Below are 20,955 nucleotides of genomic sequence, written 5' to 3' on the forward strand. Positions count from 1 at the left end.
ATCTCCGCGCACTGCTTAAGGAGGTGTTATCTACTCTGGATGATTGTGACAACCTGGTCATTCCAGAAAAATTATGCAAGATGGACAAGTTCCTAGAGGTTCCGGTACACCCCGACGCTTTTCCTATACCCAAGCGGGTGGCGGACATAGTGAATAAGGAGTGGGAGAAGCCCGGCATACCTTTTGTCCCCCCTCCTATATTTAAGAAATTATTTCCTATGGTCGACCCCAGAAAGGACTTATGGCAGACAGTCCCTAAGGTCGAGGGGGCAGTTTCTACTCTAAACAAGCGTACTACTATCCCTATCGAGGATAATTGTGCTTTCAAAGATCCTATGGATAAAAAATTGGAGGGTTTGCTTAAAAAGATTTTTGTACAGCAAGGTTACCTCCTGCAACCCATTTCGTGCATTGTTCCTGTCACTACAGCAGCGTGGTTCTGGTTCGAGGAACTAGAAAAGTCGCTCAGTAGAGAAACTCCGTATGAGGAGGTTATGGACAGAGTTCACGCACTCAAGTTGGCTAATTCTTTTATTTTAGATGCCGCTTTGCAATTAGCTAGATTAGCGGCGAAAAATTCAGGGTTTGCAATTGTGGCGCGCAGAGCGCTTTGGCTAAAGTCTTGGTCAGCGGATGTATCTTCCAAGACAAAATTGCTTAATATCCCCTTCAAGGGTAAAACTCTCTTTGGGCCAGAATTGAAAGAGATTATCTCAGACATCACTGGGGGAAAGGGCCACGCCCTCCCACAAGATAGGCCTTTCAAAGCCAAGAATAAGTCTTATTTTCGTTCCTTTCGCAATTTCAGGAATGGACCGGCCTCTAATTCCGCATCCTCTAAACAAGAGGGTAATGCTTCACAAACCAAGCCAGCCTGGAAACCGATGCAAGGCTGGAACAAGGGTAAGCAGGCCAAGAAGCCTGCTGCTGCTAACAAAACAGCATGAAGGAGTAGCCCCCGATCCGGGACCGGATCTAGTAGGGGGCAGACTCTCTCTCTTTGCTCAGGCTTGGGCAAGAGATGTTCAGGATCCCTGGGCACTAGAAATAGTCTCTCAGGGTTATCTTCTGGAATTCAAGGAACTACCCCCAAGGGGAAGGTTCCACATGTCTCACTTATCCTCAAACCAAATAAAGAGACAGGCATTCTTACATTGTGTAGAAGACCTGTTAAAAATGGGAGTGATACACCCAGTTCCAACGGCGGAACAGGGGATGGGATTTTACTCAAATCTGTTTGTAGTTCCCAAAAAAGAGGGAACTTTCAGACCAATTCTGGATTTAAAGATCCTAAACAAATTTCTCAGGGTTCCATCGTTCAAAATGGAAACCATTCGAACGATTCTACCTACAATCCAGGAAGGTCAATTTATGACTACCGTGGATCTAAAGGATGCGTATCTACATATTCCTATCCACAAGGATCATCATCAGTTCCTAAGGTTCGCCTTTCTGGACAAACATTACCAGTTTGTGGCCCTCCCATTCGGATTAGCCACTGCTCCAAGGATTTTCACAAAGGTACTCGGGTCCCTTCTAGCGGTTCTAAGACCAAGGGGCAATGCAGTAGTACCTTACTTGGACGACATTCTAATACAAGCGTCGTCTCTTTCAAAGGCAAAGGCTCACACAGACATCGTTCTGGCCTTTCTCAGATCTCACAGATGGAAGGTGAACATAGAAAAAAGTTCCCTGTCTCCGTCGACAAGAGTTCCTTTCTTGGGAACAATAATAGATTCTTTAGAAATGAGGATTTTCCTGACAGAAGTCAGAAAGTCAAAACTTCTAAACGCTTGTCAAGTTCTTCATTCTATTCCACTTCCTTCCGTAGCTCAGTGCATGGAAGTGGTAGGATTGATGGTTGCAGCAATGGACATAGTTCCTTTTGCGCGAATTCATCTAAGACCGTTACAACTGTGCATGCTGAAACAGTGGAATGGGGACTATACAGACTTGTCTCCAGTGATTCAAGTAGATCAGAAGACCAGAGACTCACTCCGTTGGTGGCTAACCCTGGACCACCTGTCCCAGGGAATGAGCTTCCGCAGACCAGAGTGGGTCATCGTCACGACCGACGCCAGTCTAGTGGGCTGGGGCGCGGTCTGGGACTCCCTGAAAGCTCAGGGACTATGGTCTCGGGAGGAGTCTCTTCTCCCGATAAACATTCTGGAACTGAGAGCGATATTCAATGCTCTCAGGGCTTGGCCTCAACTAGCAAAGGCCAGATTCATAAGATTCCAATCAGACAACATGACGACTGTTGCTTATATCAATCATCAGGGGGGAACAAGGAGTTCCCTGGCGATGAGAGAAGTGACCAAAATAATAAAATGGGCGGAGGATCACTCCTGCCACCTATCTGCGATCCACATCCCAGGAGTGGAAAACTGGGAGGCGGATTATCTGAGTCGTCAGACATTCCATCCGGGGGAGTGGGAACTCCACCCGGAGATCTTTGCCCAGTTGACTCAATTATGGGGCATTCCAGACATGGATCTGATGGCGTCTCGTCAGAACTTCAAGGTTCTTTGCTACGGGTCCAGATCCAGGGATCCCAAGGCGACTCTAGTGGATGCACTAGTAGCGCCTTGGACCTTCAACCTAGCTTATGTGTTTCCACCGTTTCCTCTCATTCCCAGGCTGGTAGCCAGGATCAAGCAGGAGAGGGCCTCGGTGATCTTGATAGCTCCTGCGTGGCCACGCAGGACTTGGTATGCAGACCTGGTGAATATGTCATCGGTTCCACCATGGAAGCTACCTTTGAGACAGGATCTTTTTGTACAGGGTCCATTCGAACATCCAAATCTGGTCTCCCTCCAGCTGACGGCTTGGAAATTGAACGCTTGATTCTATCAAAGCGTGGGTTTTCAGATTCTGTGATAGATACTCTGGTTCAAGCCAGAAAACCGGTAACTAGAAAAATTTACCATAAAATATGTAAAAGATATATCTGCTGGTGTGAATCCAAGGGATTCTTATGGAATAAGATCAAAATTCCTAAGATACTTTCCTTTCTACAAGAAGGTTTGGATAAAGGATTATCAGCAAGTTCTCTAAAGGGACAGATTTCTGCTTTATCTGTCTTGTTACACAAACGACTGGCAACTGTGCCAGATGTTCAAGCATTTGTTCAGGCTCTGGTTAGAATCAAGCCTGTTTACAGACCTTTGACTCCTCCCTGGAGTTTAAATCTAGTTCTTTCAGTTCTCCAAGGGGTTCCGTTTGAACCTTTACATTCCATAGATATTAAGTTGTTATCTTGGAAAGTTTTGTTTTTGGTTGCTATTTCTTCTGCTAGAAGAGTTTCTGAGTTATCTGCTCTGCAGTGTACTCCGCCCTATCTGGTGTTCCATTCAGATAAGGTTGTTTTGCGTACTAAGCCTGGTTTTCTTCCAAAGGTTGTTTCCAACAAAAATATTAACCAGGAGATAGTTGTACCTTCTTTGTGTCCGAATCCAGTTTCAAAGAAGGAACGTTTGTTACACAATTTAGATGTAGTCCATGCTCTAAAATTCTATTTAGAAGCTACAAAAGAGTTCAGACAAACATCTTCTCTGTTTGTCGTCTATTCTGGTAAAAGGAGAGGTCAAAAAGCGACTTCTACCTCTCTTTCCTTTTGGCTTAAAAGCATCATCCGATTGGCTTACGAGACTGCCGGACGGCAGCCTCCTGAAAGAATCACAGCTCACTCTACTAGGGCTGTGGCTTCCACATGGGCCTTCAAGAACGAGGCTTCTGTTGATCAGATATGTAAGGCAGCGACTTGGTCTTCCCTGCACACTTTTGCCAAATTTTACAAATTTGATACTTTTGCTTCTTCGGAGGCTATTTTTGGGAGAAAGGTTTTGCAAGCCGTGGTGCCTTCTGTTTAGGTAACCTGATTTGCTCCCTCCCTTCATCCGTGTCCTAAAGCTTTGGTATTGGTTCCCACAAGTAAGGATGACGCCGTGGACCGGACACACCAATGTTGGAGAAAACAGAATTTATGCTTACCTGATAAATTACTTTCTCCAACGGTGTGTCCGGTCCACGGCCCGCCCTGGTTTTTTAATCAGGTTTGATGAATTATTTTCTCTAACTACAGTCACCACGGCACCCTATAGTTTCTCCTGTTTTTTCCTCCTGTCGGTCGAATGACTGGGGTGGGCGGAGCCTAGGAGGGACTATATGGACAGCTTTTGCTGGGACTCTTTGCCATTTCCTGTTGGGGAAGAGATATTCCCACAAGTAAGGATGACGCCGTGGACCGGACACACTGTTGGAGAAAGTAATTTATCAGGTAAGCATAAATTCTGTTTTTTCAAAAAAAACTTACTTTTCTTTTCTTTTTAAAAAAACCTCACTATTTTTAAAAATGTCACTACTTTTGAAATTCTTGTCACCTTTTAAAAAACCTTACTATGTTTAAAAACTTTACCACCTTTAATAACTTTTAATAACCTCACCACTTTAAAAACCTCACTACCTTAAAAACCTCACCACCTTAAAAACCTCACCACCTTAAAAACCTCACCACTTTAAAAACCTCACCACCTTAAAAACCTGACTACCTTAAAAACCTCACCATCTTTAAAATTGTCACAACAATCAACTAACCAAACACTACCATTAGTACGTAGGATAGCCTTATGCTTATCCCAGGTATTCATTTAATTAGTATGTAGGATAGCCTTATGCTTATCCCAGGTATTAATTAGTATGTAGGATAGCCTTATACTTATCCCATGCATTAATTAATACGTACGATAGCCTTATGCTTATCCCAGGTATTCATTTAATTAGTATGTAGGATAGCCTTATGCTTATCCCAGGTATTAATTAGTATGTAGGATAGACTTATGCTTATCACAGGCATTAATTAATACATAGGATAGCCTTATGCTTACCCCATGCATTAATTTGTATGTAGGATAGCCTTATGCTTATCCCAGGCATTAATTAGTATGTAGTATAGCTTTATGCTTATCACAGGCATTAAGTAGTATGCAGGATAGCCTTATACTTATCCCAGGTATTAATTAGTACGTAGCATAGCCTTATGCTTACCCCAGGCATTAATTAGTATGTAGGATAGCCTTATGCTTATCCCAGGCATTAATTAGTATGTAGGATAGCCTTATACTTATCCCAGATATTAATTAGTACGTAGCATAGCCTTATGCTTACCCCAGGCATTAATTAGTATGTAGGATAGCCTTATGCTTACCCCAGGCATTTATTTGTATGTAGGATAGCCTTATGCTTATCCCAGACATTAATTAGTATGTAGTATAGCTTTATGCTTATCATAGGCATTAAGTAGTATGCAGGATAGCCTTATGCATATCCCAGGCATTAATTAGTATGTAGGATAGACTTATGCTTATCCCAGGCATTAATAAGTATGTAGGGTAGCCTTATGCTTATCCCAGGCATTAATTAGTATGTAGGATAGCCTTATGCTTATCCCAGACATTAATTAGTATGTAGGATAGCCTTATGCTTATCCCAGGCATTAATTAGTATGTAGGATAGCCTTATGCATATCCCAGGCATTAATTAGTATGTAGGATAGCCTTATACTTATCCCAGACATTAATTAGTATGTAGGATAGCCTTATGCTTATCCCAGACATTAATTAGTATGTAGGATAGCGTTATGGTTATCACAGGCATTAAAGGGACAGTCAAGTCCAAAAAAAGCGTTCATGATTCAAATAGGGCATGTAACTTTTAAAAACTTTCCAATTTACTTTTATCACCAGTTTTGCTTGGTTCTCTTGGCATTCTTAGTTGAAAGCTAAACCTAGGAGGTTAATATGCTAATTTCTTAGATCTTGAAGGCCACCTCTAATCTAAATGCATTTTGAAAGTTTTCACCACTAGAGAGCATTAGTTCACGTGTTTCATATAGATATATAACTTAGTATGTTGATTCAGTTTGTGCCAGAAGAGAGATATTTACCATGTGAAAGGTTATTAGACAATTCTACCCAAAACTTGAAGCTTACAATATTAAGTGACCTTAATTTCTGTACCCTCAGAGAATGTTTCAGTCTAAGGTGATAGTCCTCAGTACCAGTCATCAGTCTATTAAAACATCATTAAAGGCACCAAAGAACAATATTCATAAATTATAGGCTTTATGTGGCATTGAATTGTATGTATACTCAGTCCATACCACTGAGGTCAGAAAGAGAGATACAAATTAACCTAGAACATATCTTGACCTCACTTGCTTTAAAGAAACAGATGACTTTCATGTAGGAAAACTACTGGTTTGCTGATTTCTAATAAATAATAGATAGCCTTTAGTAAACACACATTGCGTAGCAAAATTAAGGCTTATGTATCCATTGCTAGTTGCTTTCTATATATTATGGGTGTTATCTTAATTAATCTAGTAATAAGAGTAAAAACGACTTATCTAAGTAAGAGAAACACAAACAAGAGTATATGGTCAGGAAGTAATAACAGAGAGTGCTAGATTTAACATTAAACTGCAATTGTGTTACATAAAAGTGGTATTATCAACTGGGAGAAGACAATTTTATATAATAGGAGGTCTTGAGAGTTAGCGGGGTAATAGGCTCATTAACCAATGCCTCTATATGAAGCTAGGTTCCTCAGTGAGCTTGTATTTTTGTAGCCCACCCTGCATTTTAGTATCCTGTGTCAATTGCGACAAGCTTCTCTCTGGGATCCGATAGGTTGGCCACTGGCAGTAATAGGGAAGGTATAACCACTCCGCTGAAGTAGTATCCCATAGCTCTGGATCCCCTGTGAGGTATATTAATTCCTCTATAGGATTCAAGCCAACTGTGTCGTAGCAGCCCAAGTCCTGTACCATCTGCATAGGCCGCTGTGGGCTTTCTTGCGATCACCATCTCCACACCTCCAAACACTGGTCTCACCACCGGTACATCTGTGGGATTCATACTGTGTCCAACTTGTTGTTTTTCGTTTCCTCCGGGAAGACAGTGCTTTAATAACTCAATCATCTGAGAAACTTGTTCCTCCAAAAGTGAAAAAGTGAGGCAGAAATGCTCCTCCCAGATCCAGGACTCTGACTCCATCTTGAAATCTAGTATGGCTGGTATTCTGCTGTTTGCTTGTAGATGGGAGTTATGGTGCAATCTATCTCTCTTAAGAGAGATGCACTATGGAGCAGTTTGTTACCGGTCTAGTAGTATCCTGAGAGAAGGAATATACATGCAGAAACAATATCTGGTCACTTTAATGTCCCGCGTTTAGGCCTCCCCGACTCACATATTTTGTAGCCTACTAGGCACGTCTCTCTTCCGAGAAGTTTAGGGTGTAATCTCAGCGATATTAGTTGCCTCAGGTACAGAATTATGCTCATCCCAGGCATTAATTAGTATGTAGGATAGCCTTATGCTTATCCCAGACATTTATTAGTACATAGGATAGCCTTATGCTTATCCCAGGTATTTATTAGTACGTAGGATAACCTTATGCTTATCCCAGGCATTAATTAGTAAGTTGGATAGCCTTATGCTTATCCCAGGCATTAATTAGTAAGTAGGATAGACTTTTGCTTATCCCAGGCATTAATTAGTATAGAGGAAAGACCTATGCTTATCCCAGGCATTAATTAGTACATAGGATAGATGTATGTTTTTCCCAGGTATTTAGTACGTAGCATAGCCCTATGATTATCCCAGGCATGAATTACTACATGGGATAGTCTTATGCTTTTCCCAGGCATTAATTAGTACATAGGATAGTCTTATGCTTATTCCAGGCATTAATTAGTATGTAGGATAGCCTTATGCTTATCTCAGGTTTTAATTAGTACGTAGGATAGCCTTATGCTTATCCCAGGCATTAATTAGTATGAATGATAGCCTTATGCTTATCCCAGGCATTAATTAATATGAAGGATAGCCGTATGCTTATCCCAAGCATTAATTAGTATGTAGGATAGCCTTATGCTTATCACAAATATTAATTAGTATGTAGGATAGCCTTATGCTTATCACAAGTATTAATTAGTATGTAGAATTGCCTTATTCTTATCACAGGCATTAATTAGTAGGTAGGATAGTCTTATGCTTATCACAGGTATTAATTAGTGTGTAGGATAGCCTTATGCTTATCCCAGGCATAATAATTACGTAAGATAGCCTTATGCTTACCCCAGGCATTAATTTGTACGTAGGATAGCCTTATGCTTATCCCAGGCATTAATTAGTATGTGGATGGCCTTATGCTTATCCCAGGCATTAATTAGTACATAGGATACCCTTATGTTTATCACAGGTAGTAATTAGTAAGTAGGATAGCCTTATGCTTATCCCAGGCATTAATTAGTATGTAGGATAGCCTTATGCTTATTACAGGTAGTAATTAGTATAAAGGATAGCCTTATGCATATCACAGGCATTAATTAGTATATAGGATAACCTTATGCTTATCACAGGTAGTAATTAGTATGTAGGATAGCCTTATGCTTATCACAGGTAGTAATTAGTATAAAGGATAGCCTTATGCTTATCACAGGTAGTAATTAGTATAAAGGATAGCCTTATGCATATCACAGGTATTAATTAGTACGTTGGATAGTACGTAGCTATATAAAAATTACTAGCGCCTACAAATACAATTTCACTTCTGCAGAACACGCATATTTTTGACCTTATGCTTAGTATAATGTAGCTTTGTCACCTATACCTAAATTGTAGTGTATGTTTGTGAAACGTGTTTGAGGCAGGTTAACACTGTGCGTGTAGGAGGCTGGTACTAGGTAGGTGTATCAGGCTGGCACAGATAGAATTGACGGATGGCACAGTATTTATGCAGGATGCTGGTACTGTGTGTGCCATACTGGTCATGTGTGTGTAGGAGGCTGGTAAGGGTTATGTGTATCAGGCTGGCACTGTGTATATGAGGGAGGTTGGCACAGTGTATGTAGGAGGCTGGTAAGGGTTATGTGTATCAGGCTGGCACTGTGTATATGAGGGAGGTTGGCACAGTGTGTGTAGGAGGCTGGTAAGGGTTATGTGTATCAGGCTGGCACTGTGTATATGAGGGAGGTTGGCACAGTGTGTGTAGGAGGCTGGTATGGGTTATGTGTATCAGGCTGGCACTGTGTATATGAGGGAGGTTGGCACAGTGTATGTAGGAGGCTGGTAAGGGTTATGTGTATCAGGCTGGCACTATGTATATGAGGGAGGTAGGCACAGTGTGTGTAGGAGGCTGGTAAGGGTTATGTGTATCAGGTTGGCACTGTGTGTATGAGGGAGGTTGGCACAGTGTGTGTAGGAGGCTGGTAAGGGTTATGTGTATCAGGCTGGCACTGTGTATATGAGGGAGGTTGGCACAGTGTATATAGGAGGCTGGTAAGGGTTATGTGTATCAGGCTGGCACTGTGTATATGAGGGAGGCTGGCACAGTGTGTGTAGGAGGCTGGTAAGGGTTATGTGTATCAGGTTGGCACTGTGTATATGAGGGAGGTTGGCACAGTGTGTGTATGAGGCTGGTAAGGGTTATGTGTATCAGGCTGGCACTGTGTATATGAGGGAGGTTGGCACAGTGTGTGTAGGAGGCTGGTAAGGGTTATGTGTATCAGGTTGGCACTGTGTATATGAGGGAGGTTGGCACAGTGTGTGTAGGAGGCTGGTAAGGGTTATGTGTATCAGGCTGGCACTGTGTATATGAGGGAGGTTGGCACAGTGTGTGTAGGAGGCTAGTATGGGTTATGTGTATCAGGCTGGCACTGTGTATATGAAGGAGGTTGGCACAGTGTGTAGGAGGCTGGTAAGGGTTATGTGTATCAGGCTGGCACTGTGTATATGAGGGAGGTTGGCACAGTGTGTGTAGGAGGCTGGTAAGGGTTATGTGTATCAGGTTGGCACTGTGTATATGAGGGAGGTTGGCACAGTGTGTGTAGGAGGCTGGTAAGGGTTATGTGTATCAGGCTGGCACTGTGTATATGAGGGAGGTTGGCACAGTGTGTGTAGGAGGCTGGTAAGGGTTATGTGTATCAGGCTGGCACTGTGTATATGAGGGAGGTTGGCACAGTGTGTGTAGGAGGCTGGTAAGGGTTATGTGTATCAGGCTGGCACTGTGTATATGAGGGAGGTTGGCACAGTGTGTGTAGGAGGCTGGTAAGGGTTATGTGTATCAGGCTGGCACTGTGTATATGAGGAAGGTTGGCACAGTCTGTGTAGGAGGCTGGTAAGGGTTATGTGTATCAGGCTGGCACTGTGTATATGAGGGAGGTTGGCACAGTGTGTGTAGGAGGCTGGTAAGGGTTATGTGTATCAGGCTGGCACTGTGTATATGAGGGAGGTTGGCACAGTGTTTGTAGGAGGCTGGTAAGGGTTATGTGTATCAGGCTGGCACTGTGTATATGAGGGAGGTTGGCACAGTGTGTGTAGGAGGCTGGTAAGGGTTATGTGTATCAGGCTGGCACTGTGTATATGAGGAAGGTTGGCACAGTGTGTGTAGGAGGCTGGTAAGGGTTATGTGTATCAGGCTGGCACTGTGTATATGAGGGAGGTTGGCACAGTGTGTGTAGAAGGCTGGTAAGGGTTATGTGTATCAGGCTGGCACTGTGTATATGAGGGAGTTTGGCACAGTGTATGTAGGAGGCTGGTAAGGGTTATGTGTATCAGGCTGGCACTGTGTATATGAGGAAGGTTGGCACAGTGTGTGTAGGAGGCTGGTAACGGTTATGTGTATCAGGCTGGCACTGTGTATATGAGGGAGGTTGGCACAGTGTATGTAGGAGGCTGGTAAGAGTTATGTGTATCAGGCTGGCACTGTGTATATGAGGAAGGTTGGCACAGTGTGTAGGAGGCTGGTAAGGGTTATGTGTATCAGGTTGGCACTGTGTATATGAGGGAGGTTGGCACAGTGTGTGTAGGAGGCTGGTAATGGTTATGTGTATCAGGTTGGCACTGTGTATATGAGGGAGGTTGGCACAGTGTGTGTAGGAGGCTGGTAAGGGTTATGTGTATCAGGCTGGCACTGTGTATATGAGGGAGGTTGGCACAGTGTGTGTAGGAGGCTGGTAAGGGTTATGTGTATCAGGTTGGCACTGTATATATGAGGGAGGTTGGCACAGTGTGTGTAGGAGGCGGGTAAGGGTTATGTGTATCAGGTTGGCACTGTGTATATGAGGGAGGTTGGCACAGTGTGTAGGAGGCTGGCAAGGGTTATGTGTATCAGGCTGGCACTGTGTATATGAGGGAGGTTGTCACAGTGTGTGTAGGAGGCTGGCAAGGGTTATGTGTATCAGGCTGGCACTGTGTATATGAGGGAGGTTGGCACAGTGTGTGTAGGAGGCTGGTAAGGGTTATGTGTATCAGGCTGGCACTGTGTATATGAGGGAGGTTGGCACAGTGTGTGTAGGAGGCTGGTAAGGGTTATGTGTATCAGGCTGGCACTGTGTATATGAGGGAGGTTGGCACAGTGTGTGTAGGAGGCTAGTATGGGTTATGTGTATCAGGCTGGCACTGTGTATATGAAGGAGGTTGGCACAGTGTGTGTAGGAGGCTGGTAAGGGTTATGTGTATCAGGCTGGCACTGTGTATATGAGGGAGGTTGGCACAGTGTGTGTAGGAGGCTGGTAAGGGTTATGTGTATCAGGCTGGCACTGTGTATATGAGGGAGGTTGGCACAGTGTATGTAGGAGGCTGGTAAGGGTTATGTGTATCAGGCTGGCACTGTGTATATGAGGGAGGTTGGCACAGTGTGTGTAGGAGGCTGGTAAGGGTTATGTGTATCAGGTTGGCACTGTGTATATGAGGGAGGTTGGCACAGTGTGTGTAGGAGGCTGGTAAGGGTTATGTGTATCAGGCTGGCACTGTGTATATGAGGGAGGTTGGCACAGTGTGTCTAGGAGGCTGGTATGGGTTATGTTTATCAGGCTGGCACTGTGTATATGAGGGAGGTTGGCACAGTGTGTGTAGGAGGCTGGTATGGGTTATGTGTATCGGGCTGGCACTGTGTATATGAGGGAGGTTGGCACAGTGTATGTAGGAGGCTGGTAAGGGTTATGTGTATCAGGGTGGCACTGTGTATATGAGGGAGGTTGGCACAGTGTGTGTAGGAGGCTGGTAAGGGTTATGTGTATCAGGCTGGCACTGTGTATATGAGGGAGGTTGGCACAGTGTGTGTAGGAGGCTGGTAAGGGTTATGTGTATCAGGCTGGCACTGTGTATATGACGGGGGTTGGCACAGTGTGTGTAGGAGGCTGGTAAGGGTTATGTGTATCAGGCTGGCACTGTGTATATGAGGGAGGTTGGCACAGTGTATGTAGGAGGCTGGTAAGGGTTATGTGTATCAGGCTGGCACTGTGTATATGAGGGAGGTTGGCACAGTGTGTGTAGGAGGCTGGTAAGGGTTATGTGTATCAGGTTGGCACTGTGTATATGAGGGAGGTTGGCACAGTGTGTGTAGGAGGCTGGTAAGGGTTATGTGTATCAGGTTGGCACTGTGTATATGAGGGAGGTTGGCACAGTGTGTGTAGGAGGCTGGTAAGGGTTATGTATATCAGGCTGGCACTGTGTATATGAGGGAGGTTGGCACAGTGTGTGTAGGAGGCTGGTAAGGGTTATGTGTATCAGGCTGGCACTGTGTATATGAGGGAGGTTGGCACAGTGTGTGTAGGAGGCTGGTAAGAGTTATGTGTATCAGGCTGGCACTGTGTATATGAGGAAGGTTGGCACAGTGTGTGTAGGAGGCTGGTAAGGGTTATGTGTATCAGGCTGGCACTGTGTATATGAGGGAGGTTGGCACAGTGTGTCTAGGAGGCTGGTAAGGGTTATGTGTATCAGGCTGGCACTGTGTATATGAGGGAGGTTGGCACAGTGTGTGTAGGAGGCTGGTAAGGGTTATGTGTATCAGGCTGGCACTGTGTATATGAGGGAGGTTGGCACAGTGTGTGTAGGAGGCTGGTAAGGGTTATGTGTATCAGGCTGGCACTGTGTATATGAGGGAGGTTGGCACAGTGTGTCTAGGAGGCTGGTAAGGGTTATGTGTATCAGGCTGGCACTGTGTATATGAGGGAGGTTGGCACAGTGTGTGTAGGAGGCTGGTAAGGGTTATGTGTATCAGTTTGGCACTGTGTATATGAGGGAGGTTGGCACAGTGTGTGTAGGAGGCTGGTAAGGGTTATGTGTATCAGGTTGGCACTGTGTATATGAGGGAGGTTGGCACAGTGTGTGTAGGAGGCTGGTAAGGGTTATGTGTATCAGGCTGGCACTGTGTGTATGAGGGAGGTTGGCACAGTGTGTGTAGGAGGCTGGTAAGGGTTATGTGTCTCAGGCTGGCACTGTGTATATGAGGGAGGTTGGCACAGTATGTAGGAGGCTGGTAAGAGTTATGTGTATCAGGCTGGCACTGTGTATATGAGGGGGTTGGCACAGTGTATGTAGGAGGCTGGTAAGGGTTATGTGTATCAGGCTGGCACTGTGTATATGAGGGAGGTTGGCACAGTGTATGTAGGAGGCTGGTAAGGGTTATGTGTATCAGGTTGGCACTGTGTGTATGAGGGAGGTTGGCACAGTGTGTGTAGGAGGCTGGTAAGGGTTATGTGTATCAGGCTGGCACTGTGTATATGAGGGAGGTTGGCACAGTGTGTGTAGGAGGCTGGTATGGGTTATGTGTATCAGGCTGGCACTGTGTATATGAGGGAGGTTGGCGCAGTGTGTGTAGGAGGCTGGTAAGGGTTATGTGTATCAGGCTGGCACTGTGTATATGAGGGGGGTTGGCACAGTGTATGTAGGAGGCTGGTAAGGGTTATGTGTATCAGGTTGGCACTGTGTATATGAGGGAGGTTGGCACAGTGTGTCTAGGAGGCTGGTATGGGTTATGTTTATCAGGCTGGCACTGTGTATATGAGGGAGGTTGGCACAGTGTGTGTAGGAGGCTGGTATGGGTTATGTGTATCAGGCTGGCACTGTGTATATGAGGGAGGTTGGCACAGTGTATGTAGGAGGCTGGTAAGGGTTATGTGTATCAGGGTGGCACTGTGTATATGAGGGAGGTTGGCACAGTGTGTGTAGGAGGCTGGTAAGGGTTATGTGTATCAGGCTGGCACTGTGTATATGAGGGAGGTTGGCACAGTGTGTGTAGGAGGCTGGTAAGGGTTATGTGTATCAGGCTGGCACTGTGTATATGATGGGGGTTGGCACAGTGTGTGTAGGAGGCTGGTAAGGGTTATGTGTATCAGGCTGGCACTGTGTATATGAGGGAGGTTGGCACAGTGTATGTAGGAGGCTGGTAAGGGTTATGTGTATCAGGCTGGCACTGTGTATATGAGGGAGGTTGGCACAGTGTGTGTAGGAGGCTGGTAAGGGTTATGTGTATCAGGTTGGCACTGTGTATATGAGGGAGGTTGGCACAGTGTGTGTAGGAGGCTGGTAAGGGTTATGTGTATCAGGCTGGCACTGTGTATATGAGGGAGGTTGGCACAGTGTGTGTAGGAGGCTGGTAAGGGTTATGTGTATCAGGCTGGCACTGTGTATATGAGGGAGGTTGGCACAGTGTGTGTAGGAGGCTGGTAAGAGTTATGTGTATCAGGCTGGCACTGTGTATATGAGGAAGGTTGGCACAGTGTGTGTAGGAGGCTGGTAAGGGTTATGTGTATCAGGCTGGCACTGTGTATATGAGGGAGGTTGGCACAGTGTGTCTAGGAGGCTGGTAAGGGTTATGTGTATCAGGCTGGCACTGTGTATATGAGGGAGGTTGGCACAGTGTGTGTAGGAGGCTGGTAAGGGTTATGTGTATCAGGCTGGCACTGTGTATATGAGGGAGGTTGGCACAGTGTGTGTAGGAGGCTGGTAAGGGTTATGTGTATCAGGCTGGCACTGTGTATATGAGGGAGGTTGGCACAGTGTGTCTAGGAGGCTGGTAAGGGTTATGTGTATCAGGCTGGCACTGTGTATATGAGGGAGGTTGGCACAGTGTGTGTAGGAGGCTGGTAAGGGTTATGTGTATCAGTTTGGCACTGTGTATATGAGGGAGGTTGGCACAGTGTGTGTAGGAGGCTGGTAAGGGTTATGTGTATCAGGTTGGCACTGTGTATATGAGGGAGGTTGGCACAGTGTGTGTAGGAGGCTGGTAAGGGTTATGTGTATCAGGCTGGCACTGTGTGTATGAGGGAGGTTGGCACAGTGTGTGTAGGAGGCTGGTAAGGGTTATGTGTCTCAGGCTGGCACTGTGTATATGAGGGAGGTTGGCACAGTATGTAGGAGGCTGGTAAGAGTTATGTGTATCAGGCTGGCACTGTGTATATGAGGGGGTTGGCACAGTGTATGTAGGAGGCTGGTAAGGGTTATGTGTATCAGGCTGGCACTGTGTATATGAGGGAGGTTGGCACAGTGTATGTAGGAGGCTGGTAAGGGTTATGTGTATCAGGTTGGCACTGTGTGTATGAGGGAGGTTGGCACAGTGTGTGTAGGAGGCTGGTAAGGGTTATCTGTATCAGGCTGGCACTGTGTATATGAGGGAGGTTGGCACAGTGTGTGTAGGAGGCTGGTATGGGTTATGTGTATCAGGCTGGCACTGTGTATATGAGGGAGGTTGGCGCAGTGTGTGTAGGAGGCTGGTAAGGGTTATGTGTATCAGGCTGGCACTGTGTATATGAGGGGGGTTGGCACAGTGTATGTAGGAGGCTGGTAAGGGTTATGTGTATCAGGCTGGCACTGTGTATATGAGGGAGGTTGGCACAGTGTGTGTAGGAGGCTGGTAAGGGTTATGTGTATCAGGCTGGCACAGTGTATTTAGGAGGCTGGTAAGGGTTATGTGTATCAGGCTGGCACTGTGTATATGAGGGAGTTTGGCACAGTGTGTGTAGGAGGCTGGTAAGGGTTATGTGTATCAGGCTGGCACTGTGTATATGAGGGAGGTTAGCACAGTGTGTCTAGGAGGCTGGTAAGGGTTATGTGTATCAGGCTGGCACTGTGTATATGAGGGAGGTTGGCACAGTGTGTGTAGGAGGCTGGTAAGGGTTATGTGTATCAGGCGGGCACTGTGTATATGAGGGAGGTTGGCACAGTGTGTGTAGGAGGCTGGTAAGGGTTATGTGTATCAGGCTGGCACTGTGTGTATGAGGGAGGTTGGCACAGTGTGTGTAGGAGGCTGGTAAGGGTTATGTGTATCAGGCTGGCACTGTGTGTATGAGGGAGGTTGGCACAGTGTGTCTAGTAGGCTCTCTACAGAGCATTAATTTGGGGTGCTGGCACTGTTTCTATTCACCCAGTATTCACTGTATAAGTCATTGCAGTAACTCATATTTGTACCTTTGCAGCTGTATCTCTCCTCTCAAGTTCTGCACAGACTTCCGTCCATACTTCACCATCCATGACAGCGAGTTCAAGGAGTATACCACCAGGACTCAGGCCCCGTGAGTATACCGAGTGCCCAGAACAGAACACATTCACTGAATACATTATACAGTTAATAAGTGCTCCAGACCACTGTTCCCTCGTAGGCCAGTTTTGTGTGCGGGACCAGCAGTGAAACAGTTACTAGACTTATAGGCAGAGCATTATAATATAATGCTCTGTGGGTCCCTGGGGCGCCACTGATCTACGTACCCCAATGCCAAGCTAGCAGAGAAGCAAATCTGCTGGTGCTCATTTGTTATAACTGACTCTTTCCAGTCATTATATAAAGAAGACAAATAAAACTCAAGGTCCAAATACAACCAGGTGTTCTACGAAACTTGGCTCTATAATATCCAAAACTATACTCTAAATTTCTCAAGACTGAACGTTTCCAAGCATAGCACGCACCACAGGACTGGCGTAAAGCTGATGTGGTGTCACTGATAAAAGGGACAGTCTAGTCAAAATAAAACGTTCATGATTTAGATAGGGCTTGTAAATTTAAACAACTTTCCAATTTACTTTTATCATCAAATGTGCTTTGTTCTCTTGGTATACTTAGTTGAAAGCTAAACCTATTTGGGTCATATGCTAATTTCTAAGCCCTTGAAGGCTGCCTCTTATCTGAATGCTTTTTTATTTGCTTTTTACAACAGGGGAGTGCTAGTTTATGTGAGCCATATAGATAACGTGCTCACACTCGGGGAGTTTTTTAAGAGCACAGCACTAATTGGCTAAAATGAAAGTCAATAGATAATAATAAATAAAAAGTCATGTTATCAGGGGGCTGTCAGAAGATGCTTAGATATAAAGTAATCACAGAGGTGAAAAGTATATTAATACAACAGTGTTGGTTGTGCAAAACTGGGGAATGGGTAATAAAGGGATTATCTATGTTTTTAAACAATAAAAATTCTGGTGTAGACTGTTCCTTTAAGGGAACTCATCCAGGAGACTATAGACCAGTAAGTCTGATATCAGTGGTGGGGACGCAGCTAGAGGATATTATATTTATGAGGAAGATCATGAGTAACAGCATACATCTATATGAGGAAGAAACAGGAGCATAAAGGCTTATTGTACAAAGCAAAGGGGGAATAGCTGATAATGGGACAGATTACACGTGGCACATTAATAGTTACGCACAAGCAAAAAGGGGTTTATTGCGGGTGTTTGCTCTCGTTGAGTTTTCCGCTCATATTACAAATTGAAAGTAAACGTGAGCGCTTGAGTGCAATCGCGATTTACACCAGAATAATTACACGTTCTCAGAGCTCTAGTTAACTGTTTCGTGAAACAAAACGCGCCACAAAACACATCAAAATTTACATTGCAAAGTTACACTCATAATAACAACATCTAATAAAAATGATTTTAAAATCTATTGCACAAAAACGTTATAAGGGCTCAACGATACGAGATCTCAGGTGTTAGAAAGAATAGGCTGCAAAGGGATTTAAGATAGAGATACAGATATATAGATAGATAGATAGATAGATAGATAGATAGATAGATAGATAGATAGATAGATAGATAGATAGAGATACAGATAGATAGATAGATAGATAGATAGATAGATAGAGATACAGATAGATAGATAGATAGATAGATAGAGATACAGATAGATAGATAGATAGATAGATAGAGATACAGATAGATAGATAGGTAGATAGAGATACAGATAGATAGATAGATAGATAGATAGAGATACAGATATATAGATAGATAGATAGATAGATAGATAGATAGATAGATAGATAGATAGATAGATAGATAGATAGATAGATAGATAGATAGATAGATAGATAGAGATATATAGATAGATAGATAGATAGATAGATAGATAGAGATACAGATAGATAGAGATACAGATAGATAGATAGATAGATAGATAGATAGAGATACAGATAGATAGATAGATAGATAGATAGATAGATAGATAGATAGATAGATAGATAGAGATACATATAGATAGATAGATAGATAGATAGATAGATAGATAGATAGATAGATAGATAGATAGATAGATAGATAGATAGATAGATAGATAGATAGATAGATAGATAGATAGAGATATAGATAGATAGATAGATAGATAGATAGATAGAGATACAGATAGATAGATAGATAGATAGATAGAGATACAGATAGATAGATAGATAGATAGATAGATAGATAGATAGATAGATAGATAGATAGATAGAGATACAGATAGATAGATAGATAGATATATAGATAGATAGATAGATAGAGATACAGATAGAGATACAGATAGATAGATAGATAGAGATACAGATAGATAGATAGATAGATAGATAGATAGATAGATAGATAGATAGATAGATAGATAGAGATACAGATAGATAGATAGATAGATAGATAGATAGATAGATAGATAGAGATACAGATATATAGATAGATAGATAGATAGATAGATAGATAGATAGATAGATAGATAGATAGATAGAGATACAGATATATAGATAGATAGATAGATAGATAGATAGATAGATAGATAGATAGATAGATAGATAGAGATACAGATAGATAGATAGATAGATAGATAGATAGATAGATAGATAGATAGATAGATAGATAGAGATACAGATAGATAGATAGATAGATAGATAGATAGATAGATAGATAGATAGATAGATAGATAGATAGATAGATAGATAGAGATACAGATAGATAGATAGATAGATAGATAGATAGATAGATAGATAGATAGATAGATAGATAGATAGATTGAGATACAGATAGATAGATAGATAGATAGATAGATTGAGATACAGATAGATAGATAGATAGAGATACAGATAGATAGATAGAGATGTCTAAAGGGGTATAGTTATGTTATATATATGTTATATTTGTGTATTTAATAAAAAAAAGAATAACTCCTGAACAAGGTGTAAAGTTCATATGTGAAACATGTCTATAATTAACGTACCATGCACAGCCTTAGAAGTACAATTCATTATTTATTGGTATACATTAAATCTGATAACTCACGGAGTAGCGGTTAGCTAGAAGCTACGTCATCTGATGCGTGTTGCGCGTATTTGTCACTTTCTTAAAGACTGGCTAGTACAGGTACACTCACACTTACATACCTGTTAGGTCCTGCCCCTAGCCATGACGTACTGCGCTGTTTGCACTCAGTCGGAAGGAAGCACGCATTCAAAAGTCTGTGTTCCATCGGCTTCTGTTTTAGTTAACTCTTTGAATTCCGTTGAGTACAAAAATAGCGGTAACATGCTTAAAATCTACACAAAAGAACTACTAAATCATAATTAATTGAAATATTTACATATACTGACAAAAAAACAACATAATTTCTTAGCAAAATTGATTCCACTGTGCTGCGATCAGTGTGTGTGTTATATTGTATTATACCACTCACCTAGCACTACTTACATTTTATCCACCTTGTTTCATTCGTTTTATGTTGTATAAAATTTTCATTTTTGCTACATCAATAGAGACATCTTTGAATGCACATTAAAGGGACATGAAACCCAACGTTTTCTTTCATGATTTAGGTAGAATATACAATTTTAACCCCTTAATGACCACAGCACTTTTCCATTTTCTGACCATTTGGGACCAGGGCTATTTTTACATTTCTGCAGTGTTTGTGTTTAGCTGTAATTTTCCTCTTACTCTTTCACTGTACCCACACATATTTTATACCGTTTTTCTCGCCATTAAATGGACTTTCTAAAGATACCATTATTTTCATCATATCTTAGAATTTACTATAAAAAATGATAAACTATGATGAAAAAAATACACGTTTTCTAACTTTGACCCCCAAAATCTGTTACACATCTACAACCACCAAAAAACAACCAAAATAAATACGCCTAGATTACGAGTCTTGCGTTAGCCTTAAAAAGCAGCGTTGAGGGGTCCCAACGCTGCTTTTTAACGCCCGCTGGTATTACGAGTCTGGCAGTACACGTGTACCGCTCGCTTTATTTCCGCGATTTTAGCATACCGCAAATCCCCTTACGTCAATTGCGTATCCTATCTTTTTTGCTGGAAAAAGTGAGCGGTACACCCTCTCCTGTCAAGACTCCTACCGCATTTAAAAGTCAGTAGTTAAGAGTTTTATGGACTAACGCCGTAGTATAAAACTCTTAACTAAAGGGCTAAAAAGTACACTAACACCCATAAACTACCTATTGACCCCTAAACCGACCCCCCCCCCCCCCCACATCGCAAACACTTAAATAAAGTTTTTAACCCCTAATCTGCCGACCGGACATCGCCGCCACTTAAATAAATGTATTAACCCCTAAACCGCGGCACTCCCGCCTCGCAAACACTAGTTAAATATTATTAACCCCTAATCTGCCGTCCCTAACATCGCCGACACCTACCTACATTTATTAACCCCTAATCTGCCGCCACTATACTAAATTTATTAACCCCTAAACCTAAGTCTAACCCTAACACCCCCCTAACTTAAATATAATTTAAATAAAACAAAATAAAATTACTACAATTAAATAAATTAATCCTTTTTAAAACTAAATACTTACCTATAAAATAAACCCTAAGCTAGATACAATATAACTAATAATTACATTGTAGCTATCTCAGGGTT

At 42.9% G+C, this 20,955-nt stretch overlaps 1 protein-coding gene across 1 annotated transcript in view; it reads left to right on the forward strand.

Annotated features, from left to right (window-relative positions):
* Positions 1-20,955, forward strand: part of LOC128662718 (protein DENND6B-like) — a 574,365-nt gene that overhangs the window by 230,408 nt on the left and 323,002 nt on the right. Inside the window, exon 11 of the mRNA XM_053716624.1 lies at positions 16,262-16,357. Within this exon, the coding sequence (XP_053572599.1) occupies positions 16,262-16,357 (96 nt within the window). The remainder of the gene's footprint in view (positions 1-16,261; positions 16,358-20,955) is intronic.

The sequence above is a fragment of the Bombina bombina genome, chromosome 6 (assembly GCF_027579735.1).
Source record: "Bombina bombina isolate aBomBom1 chromosome 6, aBomBom1.pri, whole genome shotgun sequence".
Classification (NCBI taxonomy): domain Eukaryota; kingdom Metazoa; phylum Chordata; class Amphibia; order Anura; family Bombinatoridae; genus Bombina; species Bombina bombina.